The sequence below is a fragment of the Nannobrachium achirus genome, assembly GCF_963921795.1.
Source record: "Nannobrachium achirus genome assembly, chromosome: 17".
Lineage (NCBI taxonomy): Eukaryota > Metazoa > Chordata > Actinopteri > Myctophiformes > Myctophidae > Nannobrachium > Nannobrachium achirus.
Genome location: NC_137824.1, coordinates 49,898,809 through 49,926,784, shown reverse-complemented (window position 1 = coordinate 49,926,784; position 27,976 = coordinate 49,898,809). Strand labels below are relative to the sequence as shown.

The 27,976-nt window shown below is 41.7% G+C and overlaps 2 protein-coding genes across 8 annotated transcripts in view; one reads left to right on the top strand and one right to left on the bottom strand.

The window, feature by feature from the left end:
- Positions 1 to 576: 576 nt before the first annotated feature.
- Positions 577 to 18,193, top strand: tex11 (testis expressed 11; the record flags this gene model as incomplete). Its single annotated transcript, XM_080746787.1, has 28 exons — positions 577 to 657; positions 1,706 to 1,790; positions 2,427 to 2,506; positions 3,011 to 3,091; positions 3,732 to 3,851; positions 4,094 to 4,174; positions 4,299 to 4,384; positions 4,477 to 4,534; positions 4,630 to 4,725; positions 4,853 to 4,934; positions 5,050 to 5,128; positions 5,280 to 5,431; positions 6,186 to 6,271; positions 6,384 to 6,521; positions 7,339 to 7,441; positions 7,572 to 7,696; positions 7,963 to 8,048; positions 8,261 to 8,314; positions 8,427 to 8,467; positions 8,876 to 8,956; positions 9,113 to 9,183; positions 9,462 to 9,575; positions 9,857 to 9,929; positions 10,336 to 10,485; positions 11,324 to 11,432; positions 11,875 to 11,995; positions 17,482 to 17,649; positions 18,089 to 18,193. 28 exons carry the CDS (start codon positions 577 to 579, stop codon positions 18,158 to 18,160), a joined length of 2,673 nt encoding a protein of 890 aa, XP_080602913.1. The 3' UTR covers positions 18,161 to 18,193.
- Positions 18,194 to 18,537: 344 nt separating this feature from the next.
- The window catches only part of dlg3 (discs, large homolog 3), a 132,386-nt gene continuing 122,947 nt past the window's right edge, over positions 18,538 to 27,976 (bottom strand). For all 7 annotated transcript variants that reach the window (XM_080745518.1, XM_080745524.1, XM_080745520.1 and 4 more), the window contains 9 exons: positions 27,813 to 27,888; positions 27,117 to 27,216; positions 25,485 to 25,526; positions 24,732 to 24,782; positions 24,508 to 24,609; positions 23,464 to 23,636; positions 22,760 to 22,872; positions 22,555 to 22,646; positions 18,538 to 22,012 (listed from right to left, as the gene is read on the bottom strand). In XM_080745518.1, coding sequence (XP_080601644.1) covers positions 21,906 to 22,012; positions 22,555 to 22,646; positions 22,760 to 22,872; positions 23,464 to 23,636; positions 24,508 to 24,609; positions 24,732 to 24,782; positions 25,485 to 25,526; positions 27,117 to 27,216; positions 27,813 to 27,888 — 856 coding nt within the window. In that variant the 3' untranslated portion in view covers positions 18,538 to 21,905. The remainder of the gene's footprint in view (positions 22,013 to 22,554; positions 22,647 to 22,759; positions 22,873 to 23,463; positions 23,637 to 24,507; positions 24,610 to 24,731; positions 24,783 to 25,484; positions 25,527 to 27,116; positions 27,217 to 27,812; positions 27,889 to 27,976) is intronic.

Sequence of the window (27,976 nt, the reverse complement as noted above, 5' to 3'; positions counted from 1 at the left end):
AAGTTAACAATAATGCATTGCACCTGTGTGCCTGCATGGGAATATACCATTGTGTCAAGATGGGGAGAATACAAGTGTGGAGAATATAATTATAATACCTTGTTAAAGTGACCATTTTGTAAAATGTTGCATTTTTAGTTATTTTACTGTAATTTAACAACATAATAACCAGCACAGATAGACAAAGAGACATTCATGGATTTATACTGTATTTAAAATAACCTTTTTCCCCCCCTGGACCCAGGGTATGGCAGCTGCATACCCCTGCCATACCCAATTGACGCCCCTGGTAAACCGTATGTTAAAATAATAACAACTTATCTTATCTTTTACAGCTCATATAAGCAAAATCTACGAGAAGTTAGTTTAAGTTTATTTTTAAGCAAGTACAGCAACTAAAAATAATGTTGACAACTTGCCACTGTCAGGGATTATTAAAGACAACCAGAAGAGGGCGACACAAAGACTTGTTTACCACTGACATAATGGGTCAATTAATTGCAGTAAAAATATTTGTAATCATACCCAGGCCTCACAAAAAGCCTGCTCCAGGAACAGCAGATGGGTCACGATGAGATGTGTCACGATGAGGTGATAGGGAAGCTTTTCTCAGAAATCTCTGCCATCGAGGATTTTCCAAAGCCACTGGATCCACAGGTACATACCAGTCTAATAAGTGCAAGTGTGTGTGTGTTCTTGAAGTAGCCTACTGATTAAGAAAAAAGGTTAAGCACAAACCATTTACTCCAGCTGTAAATCAGCTCTATAATCTTTTATCCCAAAACATTGATTATCTATTTTGAACACAAATTGTAAATTAGTTCTGTTTTATCATTATTAGTGTTGTTGCCCCTGCAGGGCAACCAGACTTATCCCACTTTATTCCATCCATCCATCTTTCTTTCCCATCCTAGTTGAACTTGTTTTTGCCGCGCTACTCCTCCCACAGTTTTGGTGGCACGCACTTGGGCCATATTATGTCAAATCGACTGACTTCATCGGGAATTGATTCCTTGCATTTTGATTATTAGAGATACGTTATATAGTTTAATTTTCTTTAATAAAAAAAAAGAAAATCCCAAATATGGAGATGACTGACATCATAGACCACATGAGACTGACACAGTATCCATATACTGTATGGGTATTCCCAGATATGGGCTTAATATTGATGACATCAGTCATCTCCATATATGGGCATAAAAGGGACAAGGACTGACACAGAGATCTCCAGTTCACAGTTTAAGCATTTAGCCAACGCTCTTAATCCAGAGCGATTTACAATAAGCAAGGTAATACATCAGTAGCCTACATCAACATCAATCAAATGCAAAGAAATAGTAGGCTAATCTAAGAAAAACAAAGCTAGACCAAGCTATGTAAAATAAAAATCTAAATTGCTATGGGGCGTAAGTGCTATGGGCTAAGGTTGAGTCTGAATAGGTGAGTCTTCAGACCACGGCGCAAGCTAGGGAGTGAGTCTTATTATAATATTGTTATAATTTTTATTTTAATCTGGCCTTAGTGTCAGTCCCAGGTGTGAATGTTTGGGTTAGTCCAGGTATGAAAGAAAAGCTCAGATATGTTTGTAAAATTACATATGAAAACATTTGGGAAAATGAAATGAAATTTACTGTGGCAAAATCTCCATTCCATTGCATATATATTTTACATATATAAATATACCGGTATGTATATATTGCAGCTTGAGGAGTGTGCCATCCAGCTTTGGAACTGGGCTGTTACCAAGCGCGTGGGCACATTCATAAGTGAAAACCAGAAAGCCCAAGGTAAGTTTATATTACGGTGTTCTGACACTAGGAACAATGCATAACCAACATAACACTCAAGCTAAGCACTTTGCATTATCTCAAATGTTGACACTATGTACAGTAGCAATACATGCATAGATAGATAGATAGATAGATACCTTTATTATCCCAAGGGGGAAATTCAGTTGTCCAGTTGTAGCACAGCAGTATACAGTTATTTACAAAGTTACAGAGAAGTAGGAAAAGATAGATAAGAGTAAAAAAACAAGAGCAGTACAGTACCAAAAAAGAGAAGGTGCATCAATAGAGGGGGCAAATTAAATATAAGTACCGGTATATATACATAAAGTGTCTTACAAAAAAAAGACCAAAGCAGTCAATGCTAGTTAGTGCAACAAGTATTTCACTGTCATTGTTAAACAAGACAAATACTCAGAAACTACCAACACAACCTAATAGTGCAATGTCGAAAAACAGTGCGAAAAAAAAAAACAACAGAAACAGCTCAGAGCAGAAGAAACTAGGCAGCGTGTCACCGCAAGACGCACATGAGCACTCTCCCTGGAAGGTCCTTAGAGGTCAAAGTCAATACAGCAATAGGTGGTCAGGGTTGTGTCACATCAAATTCAGAGTCTTGTCTCAATATCTTGGCAGTGCGTCATGTGGCATGTAGTCTGCTGCACTGCTGTGAGCCTGAGAATCCAACAGAGGGCATTATCCGCAAGCAGATCTTGGTATGTTGTGCAACTGATACATTTAACCATTTCAGCTGGATAAAACCCAGTGGTTTTTTTGTACTTGAGTTATTTTTATTTTCCAAGTATTTCCAATTTTCAATACTTTTACTCCACTACAATTATAAAATAAAATGTTTCTTGTTACTTTGTAGATTTAGATAATTACAAAACATTAACCACTTCAGCCCTATATACATATGCTGTTTGAAATTAGCCGACTCATTGTGAGCAAAAGATTTTTATACATTTTGAAAATCTGTAAAATGGGAGATTCTGCATAACGAGTAATTTTACTTTTGATACGTTATATATATTTTGACGCCAGTACTGTTAGTACTTTTATTCAAGTACATTTTGAATACCAGACTTTTACTTGTAACAGAGTATTTTTACAATCTGTTATTGATACTTTTACTAAAGTAAAAACTATGGGTACTTCTTCCATCACAGGATAAAGCCCATATAATAAGGCCTTGCATTTTGTGTGTTTGTTTTGTACAGATGGCCAGCAAGACAGGAAGAACCTGGCTGGACTGTAAGAAGCCTCTGATAGCCGACAACTTCTTGTGTCTGGCCGTCAAGGTAAACATGAATTTAACCACTTGAACCCTAGCATCCCTATTCTAGGGTGACGCCTTGTGATCTTGTGAAATGGCTATTTTCGGCGAAGAGTTTTGTTGTTGAGGTGGGGGGAAAAAAATAGTGGACCAAGTACAGAAGTACACAAGATTGAATACTTTAACAGTTTGCAAAAATTAAAGCGTTAAGATTGTACAATGATGCTAAAAGGATAACACAAAAAGCCCTGAGGGCCCTGAATTTCCATTGTGGTCCTAATATTCAATTTATCAAGACAACTAAGGATATACAATAACATTGTATATCCAATCATCAACACTAGGAGCAATAAAAGTATATGTATAGAAAAAAATCACAGACTTTCATGTCTGTTGTGCCGAATCTGGGTTGAACAAAATCAGTGGAAGTCCCTCTGGGATTGTGTCTCTCGCTCACGTTATTGAAGTAGTTTTACAGGTACATGGACACTGATCCTTTGAGTATCTTGAAGACTAGGCCCATTGCAAGTAGCTGTACTCTGTCCTCTACTCTACTCTACCGACCTCTACCGACCTTGGTCAAAAGTGGTTTAAGTGGTTAATGAGTTTATATATGTTTGTTTCAAAATATTTCAACTATAAAGCACACATAAAATGATCCCCAGAACCTGGAAACGCTATATAGCCGGCTGATATCCAGAGGTGACGGAGGAGCCGACACCAATATGTCCAAAGGCGACGTGGAGAAGGATCTGCTCAGAGTTCTCTCCTACCAGGCAGAATCGGTGAGATCTGGCGGAGGTGATGTACAACACCTACAACACCTACAACAACGTGAATATTTGTTCTTGAGATATCTGGCAGCTCCACTGTGATATTTTCACAGACACGCAGGCAGCGTGACTACGTGTGAGAGCTAAAAATGAGTTGTGAATTAAACAATGACAAAAGGATGAAGTCGTCTAATATAGAAGTGTGCTGATTGACGTTATCGTGTAAGAAGCTCAAGGTTTACTCCTCTTTGCAGGCTATAAGTCAAGGGAAGCAACAAGAGGCTGTGGCCTGTATGCAGCGCAGTAAAGACATGTTGCAGCGTCTTCCCAAAGAGGTCAAGACATTAACTTATAACTACTATATTTATTTTCTTTGTTATTATTAAGTACTTTTTTATTATGTTTTTTTGCAATAATGATTTCCTGTTTTTCCTTTTTCTTTTTGTCTGCATTTTATAGACTGGCTACCTCTCTCTCATGTGCTATAACTTCGGGGTAGAGCTCTACAACTTGAAAAAGTTTGAGGACAGCTCATTTTGGTTGAGGTATAGGTTGCAATGTTTGACTTTCATGGAAAATGAATGAATATAACGGCGCTGCATATTAAGTTCTTAGACAAACTGCTTTCTTTTATCAGCCAGAGCTATGACATTGGGAAGCTGTACAAGAGATACTCTGCTGGTGCTGAAGTTCAAGTAAGAGGACACGCACTTGCAAGGCCAAACTACATCTAGTGTAAAGCTGATAAATGCATGATTTGTCCTAACCCATAACTGCTTTTTCATGTGAGGCCAAGGCCTTGAGACTCCTAGCAACAGTCTATTTCGAGTGGGACTGCCAGCGGTTTCAGGAGAAAGCTCTCAATGCCGTGAGCCTGGCTAATAAGGTGGGACACACACAAGCAGTCATTTTACTGGGTGATAATTTCCATGCGTATGCTTTGGAGTGCAAGTGTACAAATAGCAATTACTCAAATTACAATACATGTCCATGGTTACACTGCAATTTGACAGGAGTGTATGAATCCCTCTGGGCTGTACCTGAGGGTCAGAATCCTGCTGAGGTGTGGGGCCTCAGATGATCACATCAGAGCAGGTTAGCAATTATACCAACACACACACACACGCACACACGCACGCACGCACGCACGCACGCACGCACACACACACACACACACAAGCAGACAATATTAAGGCCAATTTACTTTCAGGAGTTTACGAGATGCTGGATGCTGAGGTCCCTCTTGAAGTGTGTCTGAGCACCGTTAAACTGCTCCTGTCTGAAGACAGGTAGAAACACCAAGCCATCTTAAATTGTACTTTCATTTCACCCACGCACGCACGCTCGCTCGCACACACATACACATACACACACACACACACACACACAGACAGACAGTAAGGATTCTGTCGAGAATAATAAGAATGTTGATATTTCCAGAGAGACGCTGGCATTTGACTATCTGAGACGTGTGTCTCAGCACTTTGAGTCATCCCCTGAGCTGGCCACAGCCTTGGTTCTGCACATTGAGCTGCTGCTGCAGAGAGGCAAAGAGCTGCTGGGCAAACAGAAGATTGAGGATGTCATCACCGGTACCTCATTTCACACTTGAGTCTTGGCGGACATGCTTTTAAACTGAATTAAAAAGGACATTAGAACACTGAGTGTTACTGTAATACAGGCAGGATACATTACATTTAGTACTAGTAAGTAGAGATGTTACCGATCAATCGGCAATGGATCGGATCAGGCCGATCAAAGCGTGATCGGCGATAATCGGTGGTTTAGATCAAAAGGTAAATTCACTGATCCGATCCGATCGGTGCATCCGATCAACCAGCCGTTCAGTATGCCCACTTGAGGCCATTTTGGGGTATTGATTTCCACAGTGCTAAAGGAATAATTAGTTACTGCTATGATAATAAATACATAGTAATGCTGGTAAATAACTATAAGGCAAATATATAAATGAATTCATGAGTGAATTAATTAATTAATGTTAAAACATTAACATTTAGAAAATATAAATAATATATAAATAATAACTTGATCAGATCGGTGATTGATCGGTATCGGGTGATCAAACTTTTGTGATCGGTGCTCGGTGATCGGTTCCAAAAAACCTGATCGGACCATCCCTACTAGTAAGACACCTCAGGGTGACATGCGACCTTTGAGGTCCCATTTGAATGAAACTATATACAAGGCTTTAGTAACCAAGAAAACCTGAACGAGTTCGTGTTTCGGCATTCTGTGCCCAAGGTCAAGGTCAATGTTACCACAGTCGAGGGCCGTGTTATGCATCCGTATGCAGCATGCTCTTGTTACCAGTGTTTCCATGCTCAGGCCACTACACCGGCAAACAGCTGACTCCTGAGGCCCTTACAAGGCTGCACCTCCTGCTGTGGGACAAAGCCTCCAAACACTTTGAGGTAGACAGAACGCTCAGTCCCTTTCACTTGTCTATTTTAACTGGCTGGTTCTATTCTAGTGTGTGTATATTACATAACGTCTCTCTCTCTCTCTCTCTCTCTGCCTTCCTAGGCTAAGAACTACTCAGAGGCTCTGCAGTGGTACGACTACTCAATGAGTTTCTACAAGGCAGGTCAGATGGATCCAAATCTGGCCAAGCTGCAGAGGAATAGAGCCTCCTGTCTGCTGCACCTGCAGCAAGTGGAAAAGGTGAGGCAATTGTACCCTGGCTGGATTTATGAACCCAAGTCTCCCTTAAAGTAAACCAAACATCTATCACTCATGCAAAGGAGATATTTGGCTTCTCAGCAATGCTCTGCTGCATAGCTGATGGGGACAGCAGTGGTTAGTGAGCCCGCCTGGGAAGTCAGGGCCCTGGTTTGATTCCAGGCCAGGCCAGCGATGTGTGTCCCTGAGCAAGACTCTTAACCCCTAACTGCTCCCCGAGCACCATAGAATCCACTGCTCCTAGTAAGATGGGTAAATGCAGAGGACAAATGTCACAATGTGCAAATATAGTGACAAAACAAAAACACCCCAAGGAGTGGGGACTATTCTAAAACACCTGTGCACAATGCTAATTGTTAAAGATCATATCCAGGAAAATGAAAATTGTGGGAAATTACATGAGATTTGAGAAAAGTTGCTTGCTAGAGTCTAATTATAAAGCAAGCCGAGCAAGCTCAACAGACAGCTCGAGTACACACCGCCTCACTGAGTCAGGAGATGTGTTACAGTAGATGTGCAATGACAGACAGTATTAGGGCAGTTTATTTAGATGCTACTGTAAGCTCACACTCATGGTAGCTGCTTCCATTTGCAGCCACCTTTGGCCCATCACATTGTTTTTGCCCCAAACATAACCCAGCATTCACCTGTTGGTTATGTTTCACTTTAACTCCTCGGGTGGTGCAGTATCGTTCCCTCCCTACTCCTATGTTGGCCATCTGTTTACACTTACATCCATCCTCATATAAATCAAATATCTAGCCTCAAATATCTTGCCTTTATTACATGTGATTATCAGGCCAAAGAAGCGATCAAGGAGGCAGAGAGATGTGATCCCAACAGCATTTTCACCCAGTTCAGTATTTACAAGATTGCAGTCCAAGAGAACAATACGGAGAAAGGTAAAGATAGCTATGCTTGTCTATTATTCATAACTGCCCATACGTGTACGCAAATGTGCTCAGTCCCACAATAGCTGGAATTGCAGTACTCCGTTTGATGAGGTTGAGTCTGGGTTTTTGTTTTCACCAGCTGCTGAGGCAGTGACAGCCATGGGGCTTCTGTTCAAGGATCCTGTGTCCAGTGAGGACAAACTGCTGGTGTCTGAGAACGCAGCCTCCAATCTTCTCAGCTTGGCTGCACAGATTGCTTTAGAGGTAGGAAACAGTCTAGAATAGAATTATCTTGACACAGGATGGGGGAAAAAAATATATAACACTACCCTCGCAGTCCTTTTACACAATAAGGATGAGACATTTCCACTGACGGAGAGTAATTTATCGGGATATGACTTCGGTCAAAAAAGGAACATTTGAGGAAATCGGGAAAATGTCATGTCATGATTGGTTCATACCTGTGACCGTTCTGTGCGTTCTGATGGAGGAGGATGATGATGATGATGCATGGTTTCCCCATCTGCTAGAATGACCAGGAGGACACGGCCATGAAGGCCCTGGAGACTTTGAGTGGAAATTCCAAGGATGACGCTCAGGTCCTGACGGCACTCAGGTCTGTAAGAAGAACATCTGTATCATCCTATGCAGCCTGTCTGTCTGTCTGCAGCAGACTATCAATAGAGAGGTTGGAGGTTCCCTCTCTGGTCCACTAACCCATATTCCCCTGGTTTCCCCAGTGAAAGTGGGCCTCTCTGTGCAGTACAGTTAGTAGGTGAAAGAAAGCGGGTCACCGTCACACTCTTCATTCATCCTTTTCATTTGTAGGTGTTTGGTGCGACTCGTGCTCTCCACAATTGAAAAAGAAAGTGCTGAGAAGAGGTGAGGGCCAAAGAGCAGCAGCTGAAACTCCCACCCCTATGTATCAAGAGTTTGCACTTAGCAAAATAATAATACACTAACAAAAATCACATTTCTCCTTCATATACTGTAGTAATGTTTATCTGGACGATCTGCAGTCATACCTGAAAATGGGTGAGTGTTTTAGACAGTGGTGGACAATACCGAAGTACATTACGAGTACTGTACTTAAGATTTTGTTTTTGTATCTATACTTTACCAGAGTATATGTATTGTCTGAGTGGTTGTATGTTTTAGAAAATGTAAAACCTTGAATAAAAATAATGTACTTTTGAATACTTAAGTCTTTTTTTAAAGCAAGTACTTCATTACTTTAACACAAGTAAAATGTCAAATTTGACAGAGCAACTTCCACTTATAGTGGAGTAATACTTGACCAGCACAGCAGTATCTATACTTTGACTCAAGAACTGGAGTTGAGTACTTTGTCCACCACTGGTTTTAGATAAGGTACGGCATGTCGAGTTTTCGTTTTCCTCTGGGTGTCTTCACTGCAGTGCATGTTGTTTACTGTCAATGTAGCTCTGCAGAAAATCGCCCAGTGCATCCCTAGCATGACTATTGAGCAGCGAGCGGAGGAAGCCAACTGGTTCAGGAAAATTGGTACGGAGGTTGACTCATTCCTTTGTATCTGTCACCGATGTCACTCTGGCATTGGATGCCAGCACTCGTTCTTTTTTTTGCCCAAAGTCATTCAATGCTGTCATTTGTCCATGAGTTAATTAATTCACCCACGGTTCATTTGTTTGTATGTGTCAGCTTGGAACTCAGCTCTACAGTGCGAGAGCAGTCCGGACAAAATGAGAGACTTCTTTGTTCTGTCTTACCAGGCAAGACCCTTTATTATCTTTGTCTGACAAATTGATCGCTATTGCTGTAGATCAATACAACCTCAACAGGGATTTAACAGTGCCTTAGATAAAACGATATCTAAGGCACAGATAAAGAGACATGTTGGATTTGTGTTTTTTAACACAATAACTCTCCTGTACATGCACATAGTGTACCGGTATGTGTACATATTCATGCATGCACATCTGGTGGGAGTACTTACTTGACTCTGTATCTTACCTTTGTTTTATGGTCCATGGTCTTTATGAACTCCCAGCTGTCCCAGCTGTGTCCTCCCGACCGTGCAATTCTCATGGGCCAGAAGACGTGTCTGCTCATGGCTGCCGCTGCCTCTCTGGAGCTCTCCAGAAAGTCTCCCCACTCTGCTCAGGTGTGTCTCTCACTCTGCTCAGGTGTGTCACTCTCTCTACTCATGTGTGTCACTCACTCTGCTCATGTGTCACTCAGTCTCTCTGCCCCGTTACCCACCCAATACACAGGGCAGGGCTGTGTGGGATCACAGGTGTGACAATTTAAGTTAAAGATGCTGTTGTAGTTATTTGTTTTTTAATCTTTTGTGTCCATGAGGGCTAATGGCCACTAGATGGCAATGATGAACACAGAATGGTGGTTGTGCCTCTCTTCTCCAATCTCCATCCTACTGATTCACAGAGCGAGCAGCTAACACAGGCTCTGGAACACATTCAGCTCTGTTGGGAGGTCTGGAAGACTCTGAAAGCTTCAGGTATCATCACACCTCCCGCTTGATTGCACACTCTCTACTAAATACATTTCAATATGAGTTAGACTATAATAAATATTGTACAGAAGATATTATATAAAGAAGAGTATTATTACCAGTGCATTCACATTTTGGTACAATTAGTGGTTTTATAAAACATTATATATATATATATATATATATATATATATATATATATATATTGTATATACTGTGTGTATATATATATATATATATATATATATATATCTACTGCATATACTGTATATAGTTCTTATTTATTTACTGTCTAATGTAGTTGGTTTATGCTTGTCAAAATCTTATTTCTAATCATTGTTGGCTTACCTGATGCAAAACTGATTTCCGTGCGAATGGACAAAAAAGTTAATCGTAGATGTGTTACTTTCAGGGAACTTCTCCAAGGACCCAACAGACACCTTGCTGTTCTTATATGAGTTTGAGGCTCGTGCCAAACTGAATGATCCCAAGGTTGAGACAGTGTTGGAATCTGTCCTGGAGCTTGAAAAGGTCGAAATCAAGGTTTTAGAAACCATTGCAGGTAAAGGAAGGAACACATTTGTTGCTTGTCATACCCAATTACTCATTAAGACACTATACATATATATGTCACGGTTTTAAAGAGAACCAGGGCATTCGAGACGCGGAGCACTCGTGGTGCGGCACGGGGCGGAGCAAGCGGTCGCCAATACAACGTACTCCAGGCGGTGCGCCGCTCTATTGTCCACGACACTGCGAGCGGCTACCGAAGCCCCCCTGTATCCACGAAGCCCAAACGAGTTACGAGGCCCCCCTGGGTCCACGAAGCCCCAAGCGGCGCGAAGGCCAGCGGCGCTCGGGGGCGAAGAGCGGGCCAGGGCCGCGCGGCCGGCGGAGCGCCGCGCGAGTTACGAAGCCGTGGTGAATGCAATCGTTATATTTATGCCCAGGCCGTAAGGCCTGGGCAAGCGCACGTTAAACGCCCTGTCCAAGTGACTACAATGGAGCTAATGGCTAGGCTAGGCTAGGCTAGGCTAGGCTAGGCTAGGCTAGGCTAGGCTAGTAAATAAAGAGTAAACACTTCCGGTCTGCGGCGAGTTCAAAGCGTGACGTAACTCTCTTATCCAGTGGCTGACGTCGCCATCTGGTGGTGATTAGTGTGTGGTGAACTACAAAACGAGCGCTCTTACCGAGGTCTCCCTGAGTTACCCATTTACCCTGTAACATATATACTGTATATATATCGTCTCTCTCAGGTGGAAACCTCATATGTCCTAAACTAACTTTTCAGGATTCAAATTCAAAAGTAGAAGATCTACAAGCTTGTGGATCTGCTACTTTTGATGCTTTTGATATTATATATTTTTTCGATATATAATGTTGTTTATTTGCTTGTGTAGCCCTAGCCATGGAACCTCCAGCCCACTTCCCCCAGTTGTGTAAGAAAGCCTTGAGGATTGCTCTCTCTCTGCACAAGAAACAACCACAGGCTGACCAGGCCCACCTCAGGTACACCTGTACTGTATATCAGTACTCTGAACCAGTGCTTCTCACACTTTTTCATGCCCCCCAAAAGACCCTCAAATTGATGTGTTTGGCCGCGGACCCCCATCTGAAAAATATTTTGTGCTAGTAACCTCAGAAGAGAAGATTTAAATTATTAAACATTTCTGATATTTTTAGAAACCTTGAAAGAAATAGCACATAAAAGCTCGATATACAAGCTCTGCTCACAGCGCGTCAGGAGCTTGTAGATCTGCTATTTTGGAATAGCAGACGTATAAAGTGGTGAAAATTACTGTAATGCTATGTGAACTACTCTTGCTGGGGACCCCCTGGAACCTCCCCAAGGACCCCAGTTTGAGAACCAACGCTCTGAACAATAAGAACCTGTGGCGCTTCTCATCCATCCTCATCAGGAAGTATTTTTTTTTTTTACGTTCCATTGCAGCCAGTGCATCCACAGCCTGATCCAGCTGTCCCTTCCCAACGGCGTGTGTGAGGTGGAGGCCCGCGTGCTGGACGAGGTGTGGGGCTACTATGAGGAGGCTCTGTCTATCATCTCCTATGCAGTGAGTAAAACACCAACCAATCACTGCCTCTCACAGCCTGTCACTCTATAGCCTGGGATCCAGACTGATTCGCTCCGTTCAACATTATTTCTATTTATTTTTTAGCTGTGCCAGCCGCTCGCTCCACCATTTGACAGAGTGTGTAGGTATGAGTATGGTGTATGTCTTACTGTATGGTGAGGACGGCCTCAACAGCTGCAATACAGCTGGGTGACCAAGTGGCGCTATTGAGAAGTCTTGAAATTAATGGACAACACAAGAATTCAAATATATCATAATGAAATGAACTACTCAAAGGCATCGCTCACTTCACACTGCGTGTGATCTTTTTCTCTCACTTCTGTTCTTTTCTATTTCAATTACGTAAGCAAGTCAGGAAGTGACTCAAATTTTACATTGGCAGCCATATTCATATTGAGCTGTTGGTTGCTAAGAATGCATTACATCAAAGCCAAATGATCAAAGACTAGCATGCTGTAAAATAAGCAATTGAGATACAGTAGATTGTTTATGGATGATGCTTTAAAGACCCCACCCACCCATCCCAAGCTTGAATAATAGTAGAGGAAAAAATAGGCCAGAAGTTGACCATACCCCTACCCGGGGTAGAACAAAACGCGACATAGTTTTTTCATATCTTTAGGATGTCCCTTTCATGAAATGGATTGTCCCGAGTTTTGCTTTTACTGCAGAAGTCATGAAATTGATCCATGAAGGGACTAACCACATAAGCAAAAAAAACGCCTATCCTGAAAGTTGGAGTTCCAAGTCAAACCTTTGTAATTTTCTACCTGCTGGTTGTTTTTACCTCATACTTGCACAGATGGTCTACAGGTAGTGTCCCTACATCCCAAAACAATCAGACTGCAAAATTTTGGTTCTGTTTTGAATCTGCAGCCTTTTATATAAAGACTTTCTATAGGCGGAAATGACATTCCTATGGAAAGTTCCCCTGTAATCCTTCTATAAGGGGTAGTACAAACCATGACAATGTTTTTTCATAACTTTTACTTGTCCTCTTCATGAAATGGATGGTCAGTAGTTTTGCTTTTACTGCAAAAGTCATGAAATTGATCCATGAAGAGACTCACCACATAGACAAAAAACACCTACCCTGAAAGATGGAGTTAGGGTCAAGTCAAAGTCAATCCTTTGTAATTTTCTATTGCTGGTTGTTTTTACCTAATACTTGGACAGATGGTCTACAGGTAGTGTCCTTACATCCCAAAATAATCAGAATGCAAAAAAGTGATTTACCAAGAAAGGGCAGAAATATCCCCACAAGTTAATCATACACCATTTCTACTTACTGGTAAGGGAAGGAGCTCGAAACAAGGGCCTACTACAAACTTGATATCCCGGTATCAATAAGCTTTGGCCTTATCAAGCGTGTTATTAAGCATAGCGGCCCATAGCGATCAATACATTGTTACAGTACTATTCATAATATATAGCCATTTAACACACACAAATGAATGATTTTTTTTTAAATGATGTTTTTTACTTTTGTCAATTCTCATCTTCATAGACAAACTCACAGTCACAACAACTGGCCAATAAAAAAAAGATACCAGTTCTGTTCAGAATTTGTCATCTCGATCTTCCCACAAAATATTATAGTGGGCTCGATAAAAGCCCGGGTCAATAAGCAGGATCGATAAGGTGCTCATTATCAATACAAATTAACGAGCTCCATTCAGATTGTCAATAGGGAATACACCAACAACCAAAAGAAACCAGAAGAATATGTCATAATATGCTTGTATTGTAAATCAGGAGTTTTTTTTTCAGAGTTCCTCTATCTATTAATACTGTATGTGCCTCAAATACAACAGAATGAAGTGGGATTACAATTTGATACCATGTCTCTACACACTTCATAGTCATAGAATCTACGGATGGTTCTCAGGTATAGGTATATATTTGTGCCATTCTTACTGCATGCCAAATAATCAAAGGCAGCTTTTTCTCATTTTAATTTATTTAGTTCATTTCTTTTTCAATCTTTTCATATCAACAACTATTTTGAGTGTGAGGGGGACTGACCAATTTGCAAAGCTGGTCAATGGATACAAAGCTGTGATCTCCCAAATTCTGACATAATTTTGTCATAATTTCGTGACATAATCCGGCTGTGTATCTATTGGTCAATGGCTGGTCAATGGATTAATTGAATTCTGTCTTACAATTTATGTTATGGTAATAAATATGGTATATATTATTATACTATAAACGGTAAGAAGGAATTCAGTTCCCAGTGGATTACAACCACAAGGCCACTACAATGCTCCACAGTCAAGGCTGGTCCACAAGGCACAAAATGATTGTGTAATTTCTTGTTTATTTTAGTTTACAGGCAATGTACTGTAAATACAGGAGCAATATTATGTACAACACAATCCCACAGAGAGACATTGAGGCACGTACTGGGTGAGGTCTCTTACTGCTTGGTGCAGGCTATTTTTTGAACAGGACAGGCTGTAGTGATGTATCCTTAAGCATCCAACCCTTCCCAACTGAATTCCACAGAAGGGGTTTGGGCACATGATTGTGGCACCATACTGTACCAGTTTGGTACATAGCCTGTTGAACATTCAAAAGTATCCTAAGTGGGAGGCAGATGTGAGACTGGCATGTCTGTCGTTGATGACAGAGCTCATCAAGACTAGAACACACCTGGCCCTTTGCCTTCTTTTTTAGGCTATAGAGAGTGAGGGCATATTGTCTTGAACATGGTGAAGCCTCTGGTAGACTATCTGTCAAGCCAAAGGTTCTCAGACCCTGACCTAATTGTGGGCTCGCCTGAAAGGCGAGAACACTATGTTATCCTCATTATTTATATAGTGAGTTCCCCCACATATTTCTGCTGCATATTTCTGCCGCAGACAGAACAAAGGCAGGGCCTTTAGGGCCAATGAGGCGCAATTGGTGGAAACAAATCTGGGAGTTGTGTTAGCTGGAGTATTGGTTGAGCTTCACATGACAGTTAACACACTGCAGAATATAAGTATTGGTTGAGCTTCACATGACAGTTAACACACTGCAGAATATAGTCACGTTGGCAAACATAAGAAATTAAGAATTTATTTGATTAAGAGTTTTTATTTTATTTATTGTTGTGGGCTCGCCTGAAAGGCGAGAACACTATATTATCATCATTATTGTGGGCTCACCTATATATAGTGAGTTCCGTCGCAGACAGTAAAAAAGCTTCACATGACAGTTAGCACGCTGCAGAATATAGTCACGAGCAAGCCCACACTGTTTCGTAGGAACAGTATTTTTAGTTTATATTGTACAGTACTACTTGTGTTGCTCATCTACTATGTCAGTCAACAACTCCTTGGAATAGATGCCATTTTCATGCATGCTGGTCATGACAACAATACATCCCGATGTCTGATATTACAAACACATTGGGAGTGGCTTTGTATGAGAGTATTCCAGCATGGCACGCATTGACTGGATGCAATGCAACGAGCAGCCTGTTCAGAATAAGCAAAACAACAGCTTTCAACAAGCTGGCGAAGCACATACATGCATGAGCTTCAGGATCTGAGAATCTTTGGCTTACTGCATGCCAAATAATCAAACATTGGTCACTGACTGCTCAAAATAGTTGTTGATTGAAAAAGAAATAAACTAAATAAATGAAAATGAGAAAAGGCTGCTGATTATATACACTAAAGTGTAGTGTATTCTACTGAATATAGGCCTACATAGTACATACATACATACTGCATTTAAGTCTGACTACCATAAACTGCTTATAGAACAACATTTTTGCTGCTTTTGAGGTGAAGAGAATTAGGCCTTGGGATGTAGGGACATTACCTGTAGACCATCTGTGCAAGTATGAGATAAAACAACCTGCAGGTAGATAATGACAAAGGATTGACTTGGAACTCCATCTTTCAGGGTAGGCTTTTTTTATGGTGAGTACCTTTATGGATCAATTTCATGACTTCTGCAGTAAAAGTAAAACTACTGACCATCCATTTCATGAAGAGGACAAGTAAAAACAGTCAGGGTTTGTACTACCCCTTATAGAAGATTATCTCCAGGATCACAGGGGATTTTTCCTAAGGCATGTCATTTCCACCTATAGAAAGTCCTTATATAAAAGGCTGCAGATTCAAAACAGAATCAGATTTTTGCATTCTGATTGTTCTGGGATGTAAGGGTGCTACCTGTACACCATCTGTGCAAGTATGAGGTAAAAACAACCAGCAGGTAGAAAATGACAAAGGATTAAATTGGAACTTCATCTTTCAGGATAGGCGTTTTTGCCTATGTGGTGAGTCCCTTCATAGATCAATTTCATGACATTTGCAGTAAAAGTAAAACTCGGGACAGTGCATTTCATGAAGGGGACATCCTAAATATTTGAAAGAACTATGTCGCGTTTTGTTCTACCCCTATAGAAGATTATCACCAGACTTACAGGGGAACATTCTTTAGAAATGTAATTTCCGCCTATAGAAAGTCCTTATATAAAAGGCTGCCGATTCAAAACAGAACCATATTTTTGCATTCTGATTGTTCTGGGATGTAAGGACACTACCTGTAGACCTTCTGTGCAAGTATGAGGTAAAAACAACCTGCAGGTAGAAAATGACAAAGGATTGACTTGGAACTCCAGCTTTCAGGTTAGGCGTTTTTTTGCCTATGTGGTGAGTCCCTTCATGGATCAATTTCATGACTTTTGCAGTAAAAGTAAAACTTGGGACAATCCATTTCATGAAGTGGACATCCTAAAGATATGAAAAAACTATGTCGCGTTTTGTTCTACCCCGGGTAGGGGTACCTCAAAAACTAAGGCTCTTTTTTAGGGTTTTTTCCTCCTCTATAAAGGTCAATTTACAGTAGAGCAGAGGCAAAGGAGGAAGCTACCTTATTATTTCTCACACAACAATTAAGGTCTGATCCAAAAGTAATTTAACACGACTTAGAGGTGAATTGAATCTAGTGCTAGTCACTTAACAGGTGAAAGTGTCTAGCATTTCTTGTTCTTCTGCCAAGTGGCAAGGAAACTGGAGCAAACACTCATCCCCTGGGGGACATTACTTTGAAGGGGACAACTCACTGCATGTCGTCTCTGTCGGGTGGAAACCTCATGTAGTCAAATTCAAAAATAGCAAAAGAGGAAGATCTACACCGCTTTTCGAGCTTGCAGATCTGCTACTTTTGATGCTTTTGTGTGACACTTGTAGTATGATCAAGTACGGTGTTAATTTATGAAAAAACACAAATATGGAGAGTGGAGGTTTCTGCCCAACAGCAACGGTGTACTCTGTTCTTTGTAGCGTAGGCAGCCTTTGATTCTTTGTATGTTTGAGAGCTCTTCATGCACATGCTGATGATGCAGGTTACATCTCCATCCATACACACCCACACACAGCAAGGCTCAGAGGGAGTTCTCCCTGTGTGTCTCTCTCCAGGAAGTGGTTCTCTTTGACTTTCTCATCCCTGCTTTGTCCCCGCAGCCCGAGGGCTTCCCGGAGCTGGAGATCCTGTGGTTACTGACTCGAGCCTGGAACACGGGGATCTTGCTGTACAGCTTGGCCCAGTACCCCGAGGCGGAGAAGTGGTGTGGCCTGGGCATGAGCTTCCTCCGCCACCTTGGCTCCCTGCAGGAGAGCTACCAGACACAGGTAAGAGATGGGGCAGGTGGAGTGGGCGGGATGGGGTGAATGAAGTGCGCCGGGAGAGGTGGCATCAGCGAAGCGCGGCAGTGGGTGACTCATCCCTCTAGATAGGCAAATATGAAAGAGGGCCTCGGCACAGACAGACACAGATGTCCTGTTTGGAAATACAAAACGGCTAGCTGTAGACTGACGCTTTGCTTATCCTGAGGGAAATTCAGGTGTCATAGCAGCACTGCAGTAGGCACGAAACACAAATACAAGCTAGAAATAAATAGTATGGTAAACATGAATTAAATATATAAAAGAAAATAAGACTCAAAAGTCTGCCCTGGCCATCTGCTCTTGGACGGGTAGGGTTTGCATAATGTATGAACCATAAGTAGTATCATGTACGATCTATGACCAGTGGTATATGACATGTCTGGTTGATGTCGTCCCCCTACAGATGTCCAGTCTCTACAGTGACGTGTTGGACAGGTTAGACAAAGCCAAGAAGAGCCTCATCAAGGAGGAATAATCAGACTGGGTGAAGTGTGTTGGTCAGCCTACGCACACTACAAATGCAGCTTCAGAAACACTGCAATTTACATATTGGCGACCACACCATGTTGCAAGTGTGTCAACTCTTATGTTTCATTTCTGCTTTCTTCTGCCCCAACAGTTTGGATGCATGTGTTCTAATTCTGACTTCAATGATGTTTTGAACATGACCTTGAATTCACTGTTCCATTCTTTTTTGTTAAGACATTACAAATGTTTAGGGTAAAACCTCTGCCATATTGCTATGAATTGATAGATGAGATCTGTTTGTTCGCTTTAAAGATCAAAACTTTCTAAACCCACTTGAACTCATTTGAAGGGGGGGATAAATAAAGAACACATTGGAAATCATAACCGAGTCACATATTTTATTATTTTCAAACAAATAAACTCTTGTCAAGTCCCAAAATAAAACCCAAACAAAAAGTTGCAGGACTGTGTTCCCTCATGACTAGGACACGGAAGACCATGAGGCCATGTGTCCTGATAGGCTGTACCACCTGCAGTGACAGGAAGGAAGCTACTGTACAATCAAAGGGTTCATGTTTGCAAGCACTTTGCTGCACACCTCATGTGCTGTATCATAAACTCTTCACCCGCAAAAGGACAAACAAGAACCCCAACCCCGCCCCGCTCTCCCCTCCCAAAAAAGAAAAAACGTGTCATTTCTCTCTCGTCGAAACAAAGGCCCTCATCAATTATACACACACAGAGGCATTTCAGGCTCCATCTCGTTAGATTACACCACAAACCTCAATGGAAAGAGTAAAATGAAAATCAAGTTCTTTGGGCTTTTTGACATGGCTGACTGAGGTATGAATACCACACACATTGTTAACAGTCAGCTGTATTTCAACTAAACACCAGAAGACCAATTCTAAACTTCTAGATGAGATATTGATCAACACTCCTGGTTCCTGTGATATTGTGGTGTAGGTTTCTGCCTGCATCTCAATTTTCTTTTTTTTACAATATATATATATTTTTAAAAAAATCTATACACCCAGACACGTTCCACAAGAAATCACATGTAGACAGGCCCTACTTGAGGAAATTGACTTCCCAACTGACTAGTTAAGTGTTCCAATAGGCATCTGAAAAGATTCGTCTATAGAGAAATACCAACAATACGGCACGTTTTGTATGTAAATTATATCTCAGAATAGCTCAAAGTTTTACTTACCTGACATTTGTGGTCTATAAAACAGGTTTTGTTTCCCAGTTTGTTTCACACATGCATGAAGCACAGGTGAGGGGGAATCTGTTGGGGGCATATATTTACATTGTACAGCTACCACACCCTTTTTGAAACAGTCTGCAAGCAGTTTATAAATGGCTCTGTTCCCTTCGGTTATTCCCTGAACTCATGGTTTTGACACAGGTAATGACAGCTGGTTTAGCAGTGGTGCCTGGCAGGTGTTCACACCTGTTCAGAAAATGCCTGCAGGTACAGCTGCGCTGCGGGGTGGAGAGCAGGGCGACCCAGGGGGTCTAGGTTGCCACTTCCTGTGGGTCTGGCTATCCAAGGAGAAAACAGAAAATCCCCCTCCTCACCCTCTTCAAAAGCTGAGGAAAACAAAGTGTTCACAAGGGGGTCAGGGGGCCACAGTATTCCTTCTTCATCTTCAACGAGTCAGACATGTCCCCTCGCATGTACACATGAACACACAGTGCCAAGTTCCCGCAACAGGAGGATGAGGCAGGTCAATAAATTGAATCCTGTTGGTACCACACAGCCAACTCATGCAAGGGCACAACACACACTTTGTAGTCTCGCGAAAAGCTTCACATCTTACAAAAGAAAGGGAGACATTAAATACATCCTCTGATTAAACTGAAAATGCCATTTGAACTAAAGCCCAATTAATGCTTCGTCGCATGACGAAAGAGACAGCACCATCGGTCGTCCCTCATTCACATTTCTCGACTAGGAACTCCTATCTGTATGTTAGATTCCTGAGCTGGCCTAGCTCGCCCCACACATACAGCAGGGCTCAACACAGTGGCTCAGTACCTGCCCAGAACAAATTAGCAAAGAATTCATCGACTGTATAGATAGGATACACAGAGCATATAGGTTTAATCAAACCCATCCACAGAGCATATAGGTTTAATCAAACCCATCTTTAGTGTTCTTTTGGGTAAAGGGGGCAGGGGGGGATGGGGACAATTGAAAACAAGTTATATTGACTCTTTAATTGTTAGGACATCCAATACAATTAATGTCTTGTTCTACCCGTTTTAAGGCCACCGCCACGGTGGCATACAGGACAGTACCATGTGACCATTCAATCAGAAGAGAATCATCTTGGAAGGCAGAGAGTGTAATAGGGTGATCTGCTGCTCAACATTGAGTGAGGAGGCTATAGCTATCCAGATTGGAATCCAATAGGCCAACTCTTGGATTACAGGAAGGGTTAAAATACAGGTGAGAAAAGGTGCCCCACAGAGATGGGAGACTCTGCATTTTATCTATTGCACGCAAGTCAGGCCCTCCGGGAAGTGAACACAAAAGGGGGGGGAAAGGAAAAAATAACATCATTCCTTTTTTCCCCCCCTTTCCTTCGTCTTGTCAATTTTGTGTAGCCTTCCTCACAGAGAACAGGTAGTCACAAAACAGAATTTGTATTTGATATAAGGCAGTTTGGTGTTTTGCAGAGAGCCCAGTTACACTTCTCTAACCTCCGTCCTTTACACAGAGCAGCTAAAAACCACGAGCAAAGAATCCCACAAAAAGGGGAGAAAAAAAAGAAATAAAAAATAAAATAAATGAAATGAAATCTAACAGCCCTCCAAGTAGACAATACTAGTGAAGTGTAAAATGTGTAGTTTTTAATATGTAGTAAAATCTCAGGATTTTTCTTTTATTTATAATTTTAATCGTGTGATTTCATCATAATATAAATGTAGATTCACAATGCACGTCTTTTCCTTTTTGCTTCTGCCTCCCCCAACGTGTCTTTTATCGGCCGCGGCAGGGCAGCTGGCAGACCATCAGAACGGCAAGCTGGTTTGTGATAAGCGGATCACCAGTTTTGTAGGCTTTTCTCCACTGATTTCCTCAGTCGTTATAAACAGGAGAGACGACTCCTTGAACAGTACCATCAGCTGGGCTCCAGTCCTCGTAGAAAAACCCAACCACCTTTTAATTGGTCTTCACTTCTCATCTTAACGTGTCTTGCGTGTTTTTCTTCTTTTTTTTTTTTTTTTCTCATTTTGAACATGTGATGAACATTTACAAAGTGTTCCAACTTGGTATGATTTTGTCTCTGTTCCCCTCGTAACTTCAACCGCCCCCTCCCCGAATTCCGACTCCTCTCTGGAACTCTGTAAAACATTCTGATCTTTGAAAGTCCGTCCCATTTCACCCGAGAAAAAAAAGAAAAAGGGGGAAAAAAAGGATTTATTCCTCCCCCCTTCTTTTTTTCAATGACAAATTCATTTGGAATGGCATATCCAGTCTTGAATGGATTTGTTGAGAAACTCATGCAGGGGGGTGTGCACAGTCACAGTTAATGGTGATAAGACTTCTTTTTTTCAGTAGAGTAACATAATGATGACACTGAAATTTGATATGAAACATATCTGCAAAAAGGGGGTACGGGTATAAGGGGGGTCCGGGGGTTTATACGGGACTGGGTTGGGTCTCTGGTAGACAGGGGCAGGGTCATCTGCATGGGTGCAGATGGGCAGGGCAGGGGGGATGGGGGCCAGCTGTGAGCTCAGAGCTTCTCTGAAGAGGGGATCCAGATATAAGGACCAGACTGCTCCTCGATGATTAGCTTGATTTTGTTGTAGATCTCCTCTAATGAGTCACCCTGTACAATGGCTGGAGAGACAGAGGAGACACGCGTGGAGAGGTTAGATGGTCACGTCAGAACACATTGATTAAAGCAAAAAAAGTCTCGGGACTGAAAAATAGTGTCCTAATGTGCGATTTGTGAAACATCGTGAAAGGACTACGTAGTGCCATTTCCTAAACAATTAACACAATATGTAAAATTATGATGTTTTTAATAATAATGTTGCTGCTGTTCTACATACTGCTAACCAGGTGGTGAAAAAAAAACACAGATTAAGGCTTTAACATTTGCAATGACATGAAATATCCCAGATCGATTTTATGGAAGATGCCTCTGAACATATTGCTCGTTTGACCACTATAATTTTAAAATAATAACCGAAAGTAGCCCATATACAAGCCAGACATACAGAACATGCAGATAGGCTACTTTGCTGCACAACATGCTTTCATAGAAGACAGAAGAATCCAAATGACTGAAAGTAGTCGTGGTGACTGCTAACTTTAATCCAAGTGAACTGCAGCATTAATTGTACTGTACAAATACAGTGGGACATAGTCAACCTTACCTGTGAAATACTCTCCAAATTCTTGTTCCAGCTTAATTGCCTTGTCAAAGACTTTATTGGCCTGCTCATATGTCTGCCTCTTATTCATTTCCCTGAAAAGACAAGGGAAGATGCGGTTACCTATATTGCAGACAATCTTGTTGAGAATTCAGACATGTCAAAAACAATGTATTTGTTATGCTACATGTCAAAGAGTCAAACTCACATTAGGGCTTCAATGGATTTTGGTTTGATGAAGATGGCAATTGAATATAGTTGTGCTTGTTGCAGTCTCTTTATAGCATTCCCGGACACATCCAGAATGCAGTGTTTTCCCTGCTGCAGAAACAAAAAAAGATTGGATTCTAAGGCATGTGTTGTATACCTTTGTGAAGGACTCAGAACTAGGGCTGTCACAATCATGACATTTTACATGACGATTATTTGTCACTCAAATAATTGCAATTAACGATTTAATTGTGTTTTTGTCGTTGACAATTACATTTCTGTTTGGCTTTTAGGCTTTTAAGTTGAACATGGTAGATGTGACACATAACCTAAATATACAAAGAAATTACTGACATATTTGACAACTTTATACTTAAAAAAGAACATTGATAGTGGAAATAGCCGATCTACAAGCTCACAACGCGTCGCATCCCGTTGTGAGCTTGTAGATCTGCTATTTCCACAATTTTTCCAACATTTTTCAACATTATGAAAAATAATCACGATTAGACGATTATGTAATAATTGTGACAGCCCTACTCAGAACGATAGCTGTTTTTTTTTTGTATGCTGCAATTATCAGCACTGCACCATGATCCAACATTTTCAAATTTCACGGAAAGCATGTTACATTCATTAAATCCACACACAAACCCAATATGGTAAGCCAATGTTGGGTGGAGAAATATGAACGGCACTTACCCTCTCAGCCACTGCTCTGACAGACAGGATGCTGGTCCCGTAGAGGTTTTCGTTGAACTGGCCCGCCTCAATGAACTTGTTGTCCTGAATGTCCTTCTCCATTTGCTCCCGCGATGCCACAAAGTGGTAGTCCTGGCCATCCATTTCATTCTCTCGCCTCGGACGAGTTGTGTCTGCAGGGAGACACGTGAAACCGATTATGTATACTATACATTTACGCGTTTGATATCTGCTGCTAAGTGAGGTATCTTTCTTGCACAAGTATTCAGTTTTTTTTAAAACCTCATGCTGCATTCATACTAGCAGTGACTTAAATAAACTACAAAAGATCCAAACTTGGTCAGGTAAACTGTTGCAGAGTTGCTGTTCAAGTGTTGCTCAAGCCAAATGTATTAAGCATATATAAAGGTAAAGTACGATTAAATAACACAGGTGACCTAGTTAATGCCAAGAATGGGTTTTCCTTCCAATTTCACAGAAGAGGAATTGTGGACAGAGAGAAGGTGAGAGGAAATGGTGAAACAAAAACATGACTGATTGACACTAGCCTGGAAACCAGACAATTCTGCCATAAAAGAAAATTAATAATAAACAATTGTCCTCGCCTTGCCAGGCAAGATTGACTCTTCACTGCGTCATTGGAACGCTGAAGAAAACAAACGGGAGAAAACGACTCGCGGCTTCTGATTGGTAGGAGAGGCGGGACCAGTGTTGTCCAATGCAAAACTCAAGTCACTTCCTGACTTGCCGACGTAATTGAAATACGAGTCAAATAAGAGGCAAGACTGATAAGCGAAGTGAATCAGGCTGGATCCCAGGCTACTCTAAAATATTATTGTCATATCACAACTTTTCACAAGGTTACAGGTGTAAACAAGTTTAATATGAGACAGGGGAAGAGTTGCTTAAAAAAAAAGAATAAAGAAATACAGAAAGACTCTGACACGACTATAATAGATTCCAGAGTCTAAATTGATGTTCTGATGTCCTCCTGTGACTTTTATCGTGTTGTTTACATTGTGATAAAAAGCTTTATGAACTTACGAGGGACGCAGGAGCCAAACTTGTGGGGGAACTCCGAGATGAGGTCATCATTTATTCTGTCCTTCATCGGGCCGAGGATGATGACAGGCCTCGTGTAGTGGACTGAAAGTTAGTTAGGGGAAGGGGCGAGAGAGAGCACGTTAGAACGCACAATACACAAACCAAACGCACACAGTATGCTTGTCAGTTCTCTTAAACCAGCGACAGTGGATGGTTTCACTTACTTTCCTGTCGAATGACTGGCTCGTAAGAGAGAATCGTATCCTCTTGGCCCTCTGTAATACAAAAACAAATCATTCGTGAATACGTCTCAATTATAGAAAATTGAACATTAGATGGTGTTAGTGGATAAAGCCACATTTGTGCTGATACTAAATATAATTATCTACTCTTTAAAACGCCAAAAATGTTTTGACTTCTGTTAAGAAGACACTATCGCAACGTGAATCCTTGTTGCCGTAAACTAACAATAGAACAATTGCACACTATTAGTATATGCTCTCCATTTAGGTTGACAGTCTCTTAAGGTAAGGCAAGCCAGGTAAGGGCACTCATTTCATTTTCAAAGTGTCAGACACCAAAAGGTGCCCAGCCCACATTTCTACAAGACATCACAAAACATAACAATGCAGATGCAATAACATGACATACTGAAATGGAAAGATCAAATGTACAGTAATACACTTCCATATTAAAAAAACTAATATGAATGAACACAATCCTCTTAGACATTACATCTATGATCTATAATAATATAACTTGGGTATATCTGAGGCAACAATAAGCCATCAAACATAAGGCACCCACTGATTGGTACAGTAAGCAGTTGGAACTGGAACTTATTATTTAAAACTACATTCATTAGACATAGGAAATAAATGAGGACATCCTGCAGACAATTCAAGGAAAATACTATTTCTAAAATGATGATATATATATATATGATATGAATGCCATAAGAAAGGTTAGTGTCTCACTTGAGCTGCTTTCACTGTCACTTGTGTTAGATGTCAAGCATTCTGGGAAGGATAAGACAAATGTTTAGGTTGCAGATCTATTCACAGATAAACACCTCCAATTGAAAATGTGCTCAGTTTTCATGCAGGTGAAACATATTCTCACTCATCTCAGAGCTTTAGGGAGAACAAAATAAGTCCCTGTGCTTTATCAAATAGGCCTATGCTAGAAAAAGAAAAGAAAGAGAAAGAAAAAAAAGCAAGGAAAGCAGAAGTCTTGTTTGGTGCTGCAGCTTTTTTCTGCCTACAATGTGGAAGTGGTTTAAGGGTGCAAAGCAATCAAGAGTTTAAGCACTTCCGGTGACACTGTCCCAAATGACCGGGCATTCCCTCGCCAGTGTATCCTTCTGCTAGTTCTGGGTCTGTAGCTGGAGATCTCATGTCAGGAACAGGCCAAAGAAAACATGCTGGCTGCAGTGGCTGGCTACATTGGAGGGAGTGCAGGCAGATCAGGGGACAACTGGAGGGAAAAGCGTCTCAAACTACGCATAGGAGCACCCTGATGTTTATCCAAAAATGCCCTGCTTCATTGCGACCCCCCCCCCCCCCCCCTCTGCTTGTGAGGATGTTCAGACAAAGCCTAAAGCCTGCTCTCACCCTTTGGGAAATGTGTTGTACATCCATTGTTTATTCGTGAACTGAATGCAAGTAGGTGGGTGCATGTCCGTGTGTGTATGCGTCTGAATGTGTGTGGTTTTAGCCATTGCCAGCTGGGTCTGCAGTGACAAAGCATTTTGCTCTGAGCTCAAGGGACAGCTGCTTGACACAGTACAACCACACACTTACTCAAACTCTTTGATCCATAAAAGTCATCGCTTAACCCTGGGAAGTCCTAGGTGTCCCGACAGGTGAGAGCAGAAACCAAGAGAAGAGAGCAGACAGGAAGAAGAATAGGTGGTTAGTGAGAGCTGGGAGAGAGAAAAGATTGAGAGAGCGCGAGAGAGAGAGAGAGAAGTGCTATGTGCATGGCTGTGTGTTCGCCTTGCCCACCAACAACACATGGCTCTGCACTGTGCTCATTAAGCCGGAGCCCCCTCCATTATTCATAGTAAGCCAAGGCCTTTCATTTATGCAGGCCCAATCCCATTAAAATGGGATTGTGACCCGTTGTGTTAAAGTGTTAAAAACTTCAGTCTAATTAATAAGATTCTTTTGTGGTTGGTCAAGAACTGATTGGAGGATTGACTGGGATTGAGCGGGGGGGCGTAACATAGGAGGCAGTAGCAGCACAGTGTTATGAAGGCCTGGTGTTAATAATGGAGACAAAAAGAACACACACTCACACACACACCTGCCCTGCAACACACTAGACTCCTCTGGAGCCCAAATACAGACAGGCAGGCAGACAGACAAAGGGACAGACACCAGAAAGTCCCCGCGACTCAACCCGCAGGGCTGGGTGTGCATGGTCGTGGGGGTCCTTCTCTGGGAGCATGAGAAGGGAGCGACAGTGGTTGTCTTCAGTACAGCCCACTGCCCGTCCCCTGGAGGTGAGCGGAGAGATGAGAAGTGGGGAGACAAAAGGTTGAGAAAGCGTGAAAGGGGAAGGAGGGACGGCGACAGCACCTCCTCGGTCACACAGCTGGTACTCACGTTCAGACTCCACCAACTCCTGCACAATGTTCTCCTTGCTCTTGTAAAACGGGAACTTGCGTGAGAGGTTGAAGCTTTTTTTGCGCTTTACTTTGACCGGCTGCTTGTTGGAGATGCGTGGATGGAGAGGAGGGAGCAGGACGATGAAGAAAAAAAAAACAACAACAACAACAGAATGGGTTTCAATGAGGACGCTGAATACATGCAAAAAAATAAAAATAAATGGAAAAGTCTGATACACGTCAAATAATGAATATGACGAGCAAATAATTGGGATGAAAATGAATGATAGATTCAGGCAAAGGGAACATGCATCATATTTATACTTAAAAAAAAAATAGATCTCATTTTGCATTATGGATAATACAAACGGCAATATAATTTACAAATTCAATGTGCCATGGATTTCCAACCATGCCATTTTGAATGCCACCAAGCACATGTCATGAGCTTTGTGGCATGTATGGAGATCTCCCGTCTTCTCTGACGTTTTGTGAGTAAAGCCAAGATCTCAGTAATTTAAGCCCTTTCTGGGCTCTTCAGTGAGCCAGTGCTGCTGTCCTTTTCCCACACTCAGGGGGGCAAAGTAGGCCATCTCTCTGGGAGCCCAGGGAGATGGCCCTGCAGCTCTAACAAGAGGCCTATGTGGTACGGAGGGAAGGGGTAAGAACCCATGGCCAGCCCCTCCACACTTACCCTGTTTGATTCAATCATGCCCGTCCTGGCGTGGAATTTGACCGTTTTTAACCTGGCCCGCTCTTTTTTCTCCACTCTGCATTGAAAACGAAGAGACAAGGTCAGACTTTTTTGTTACTCTGGGCCAAACAAAATGAGTTGGGATTGTGTGTGGTGTGCACACA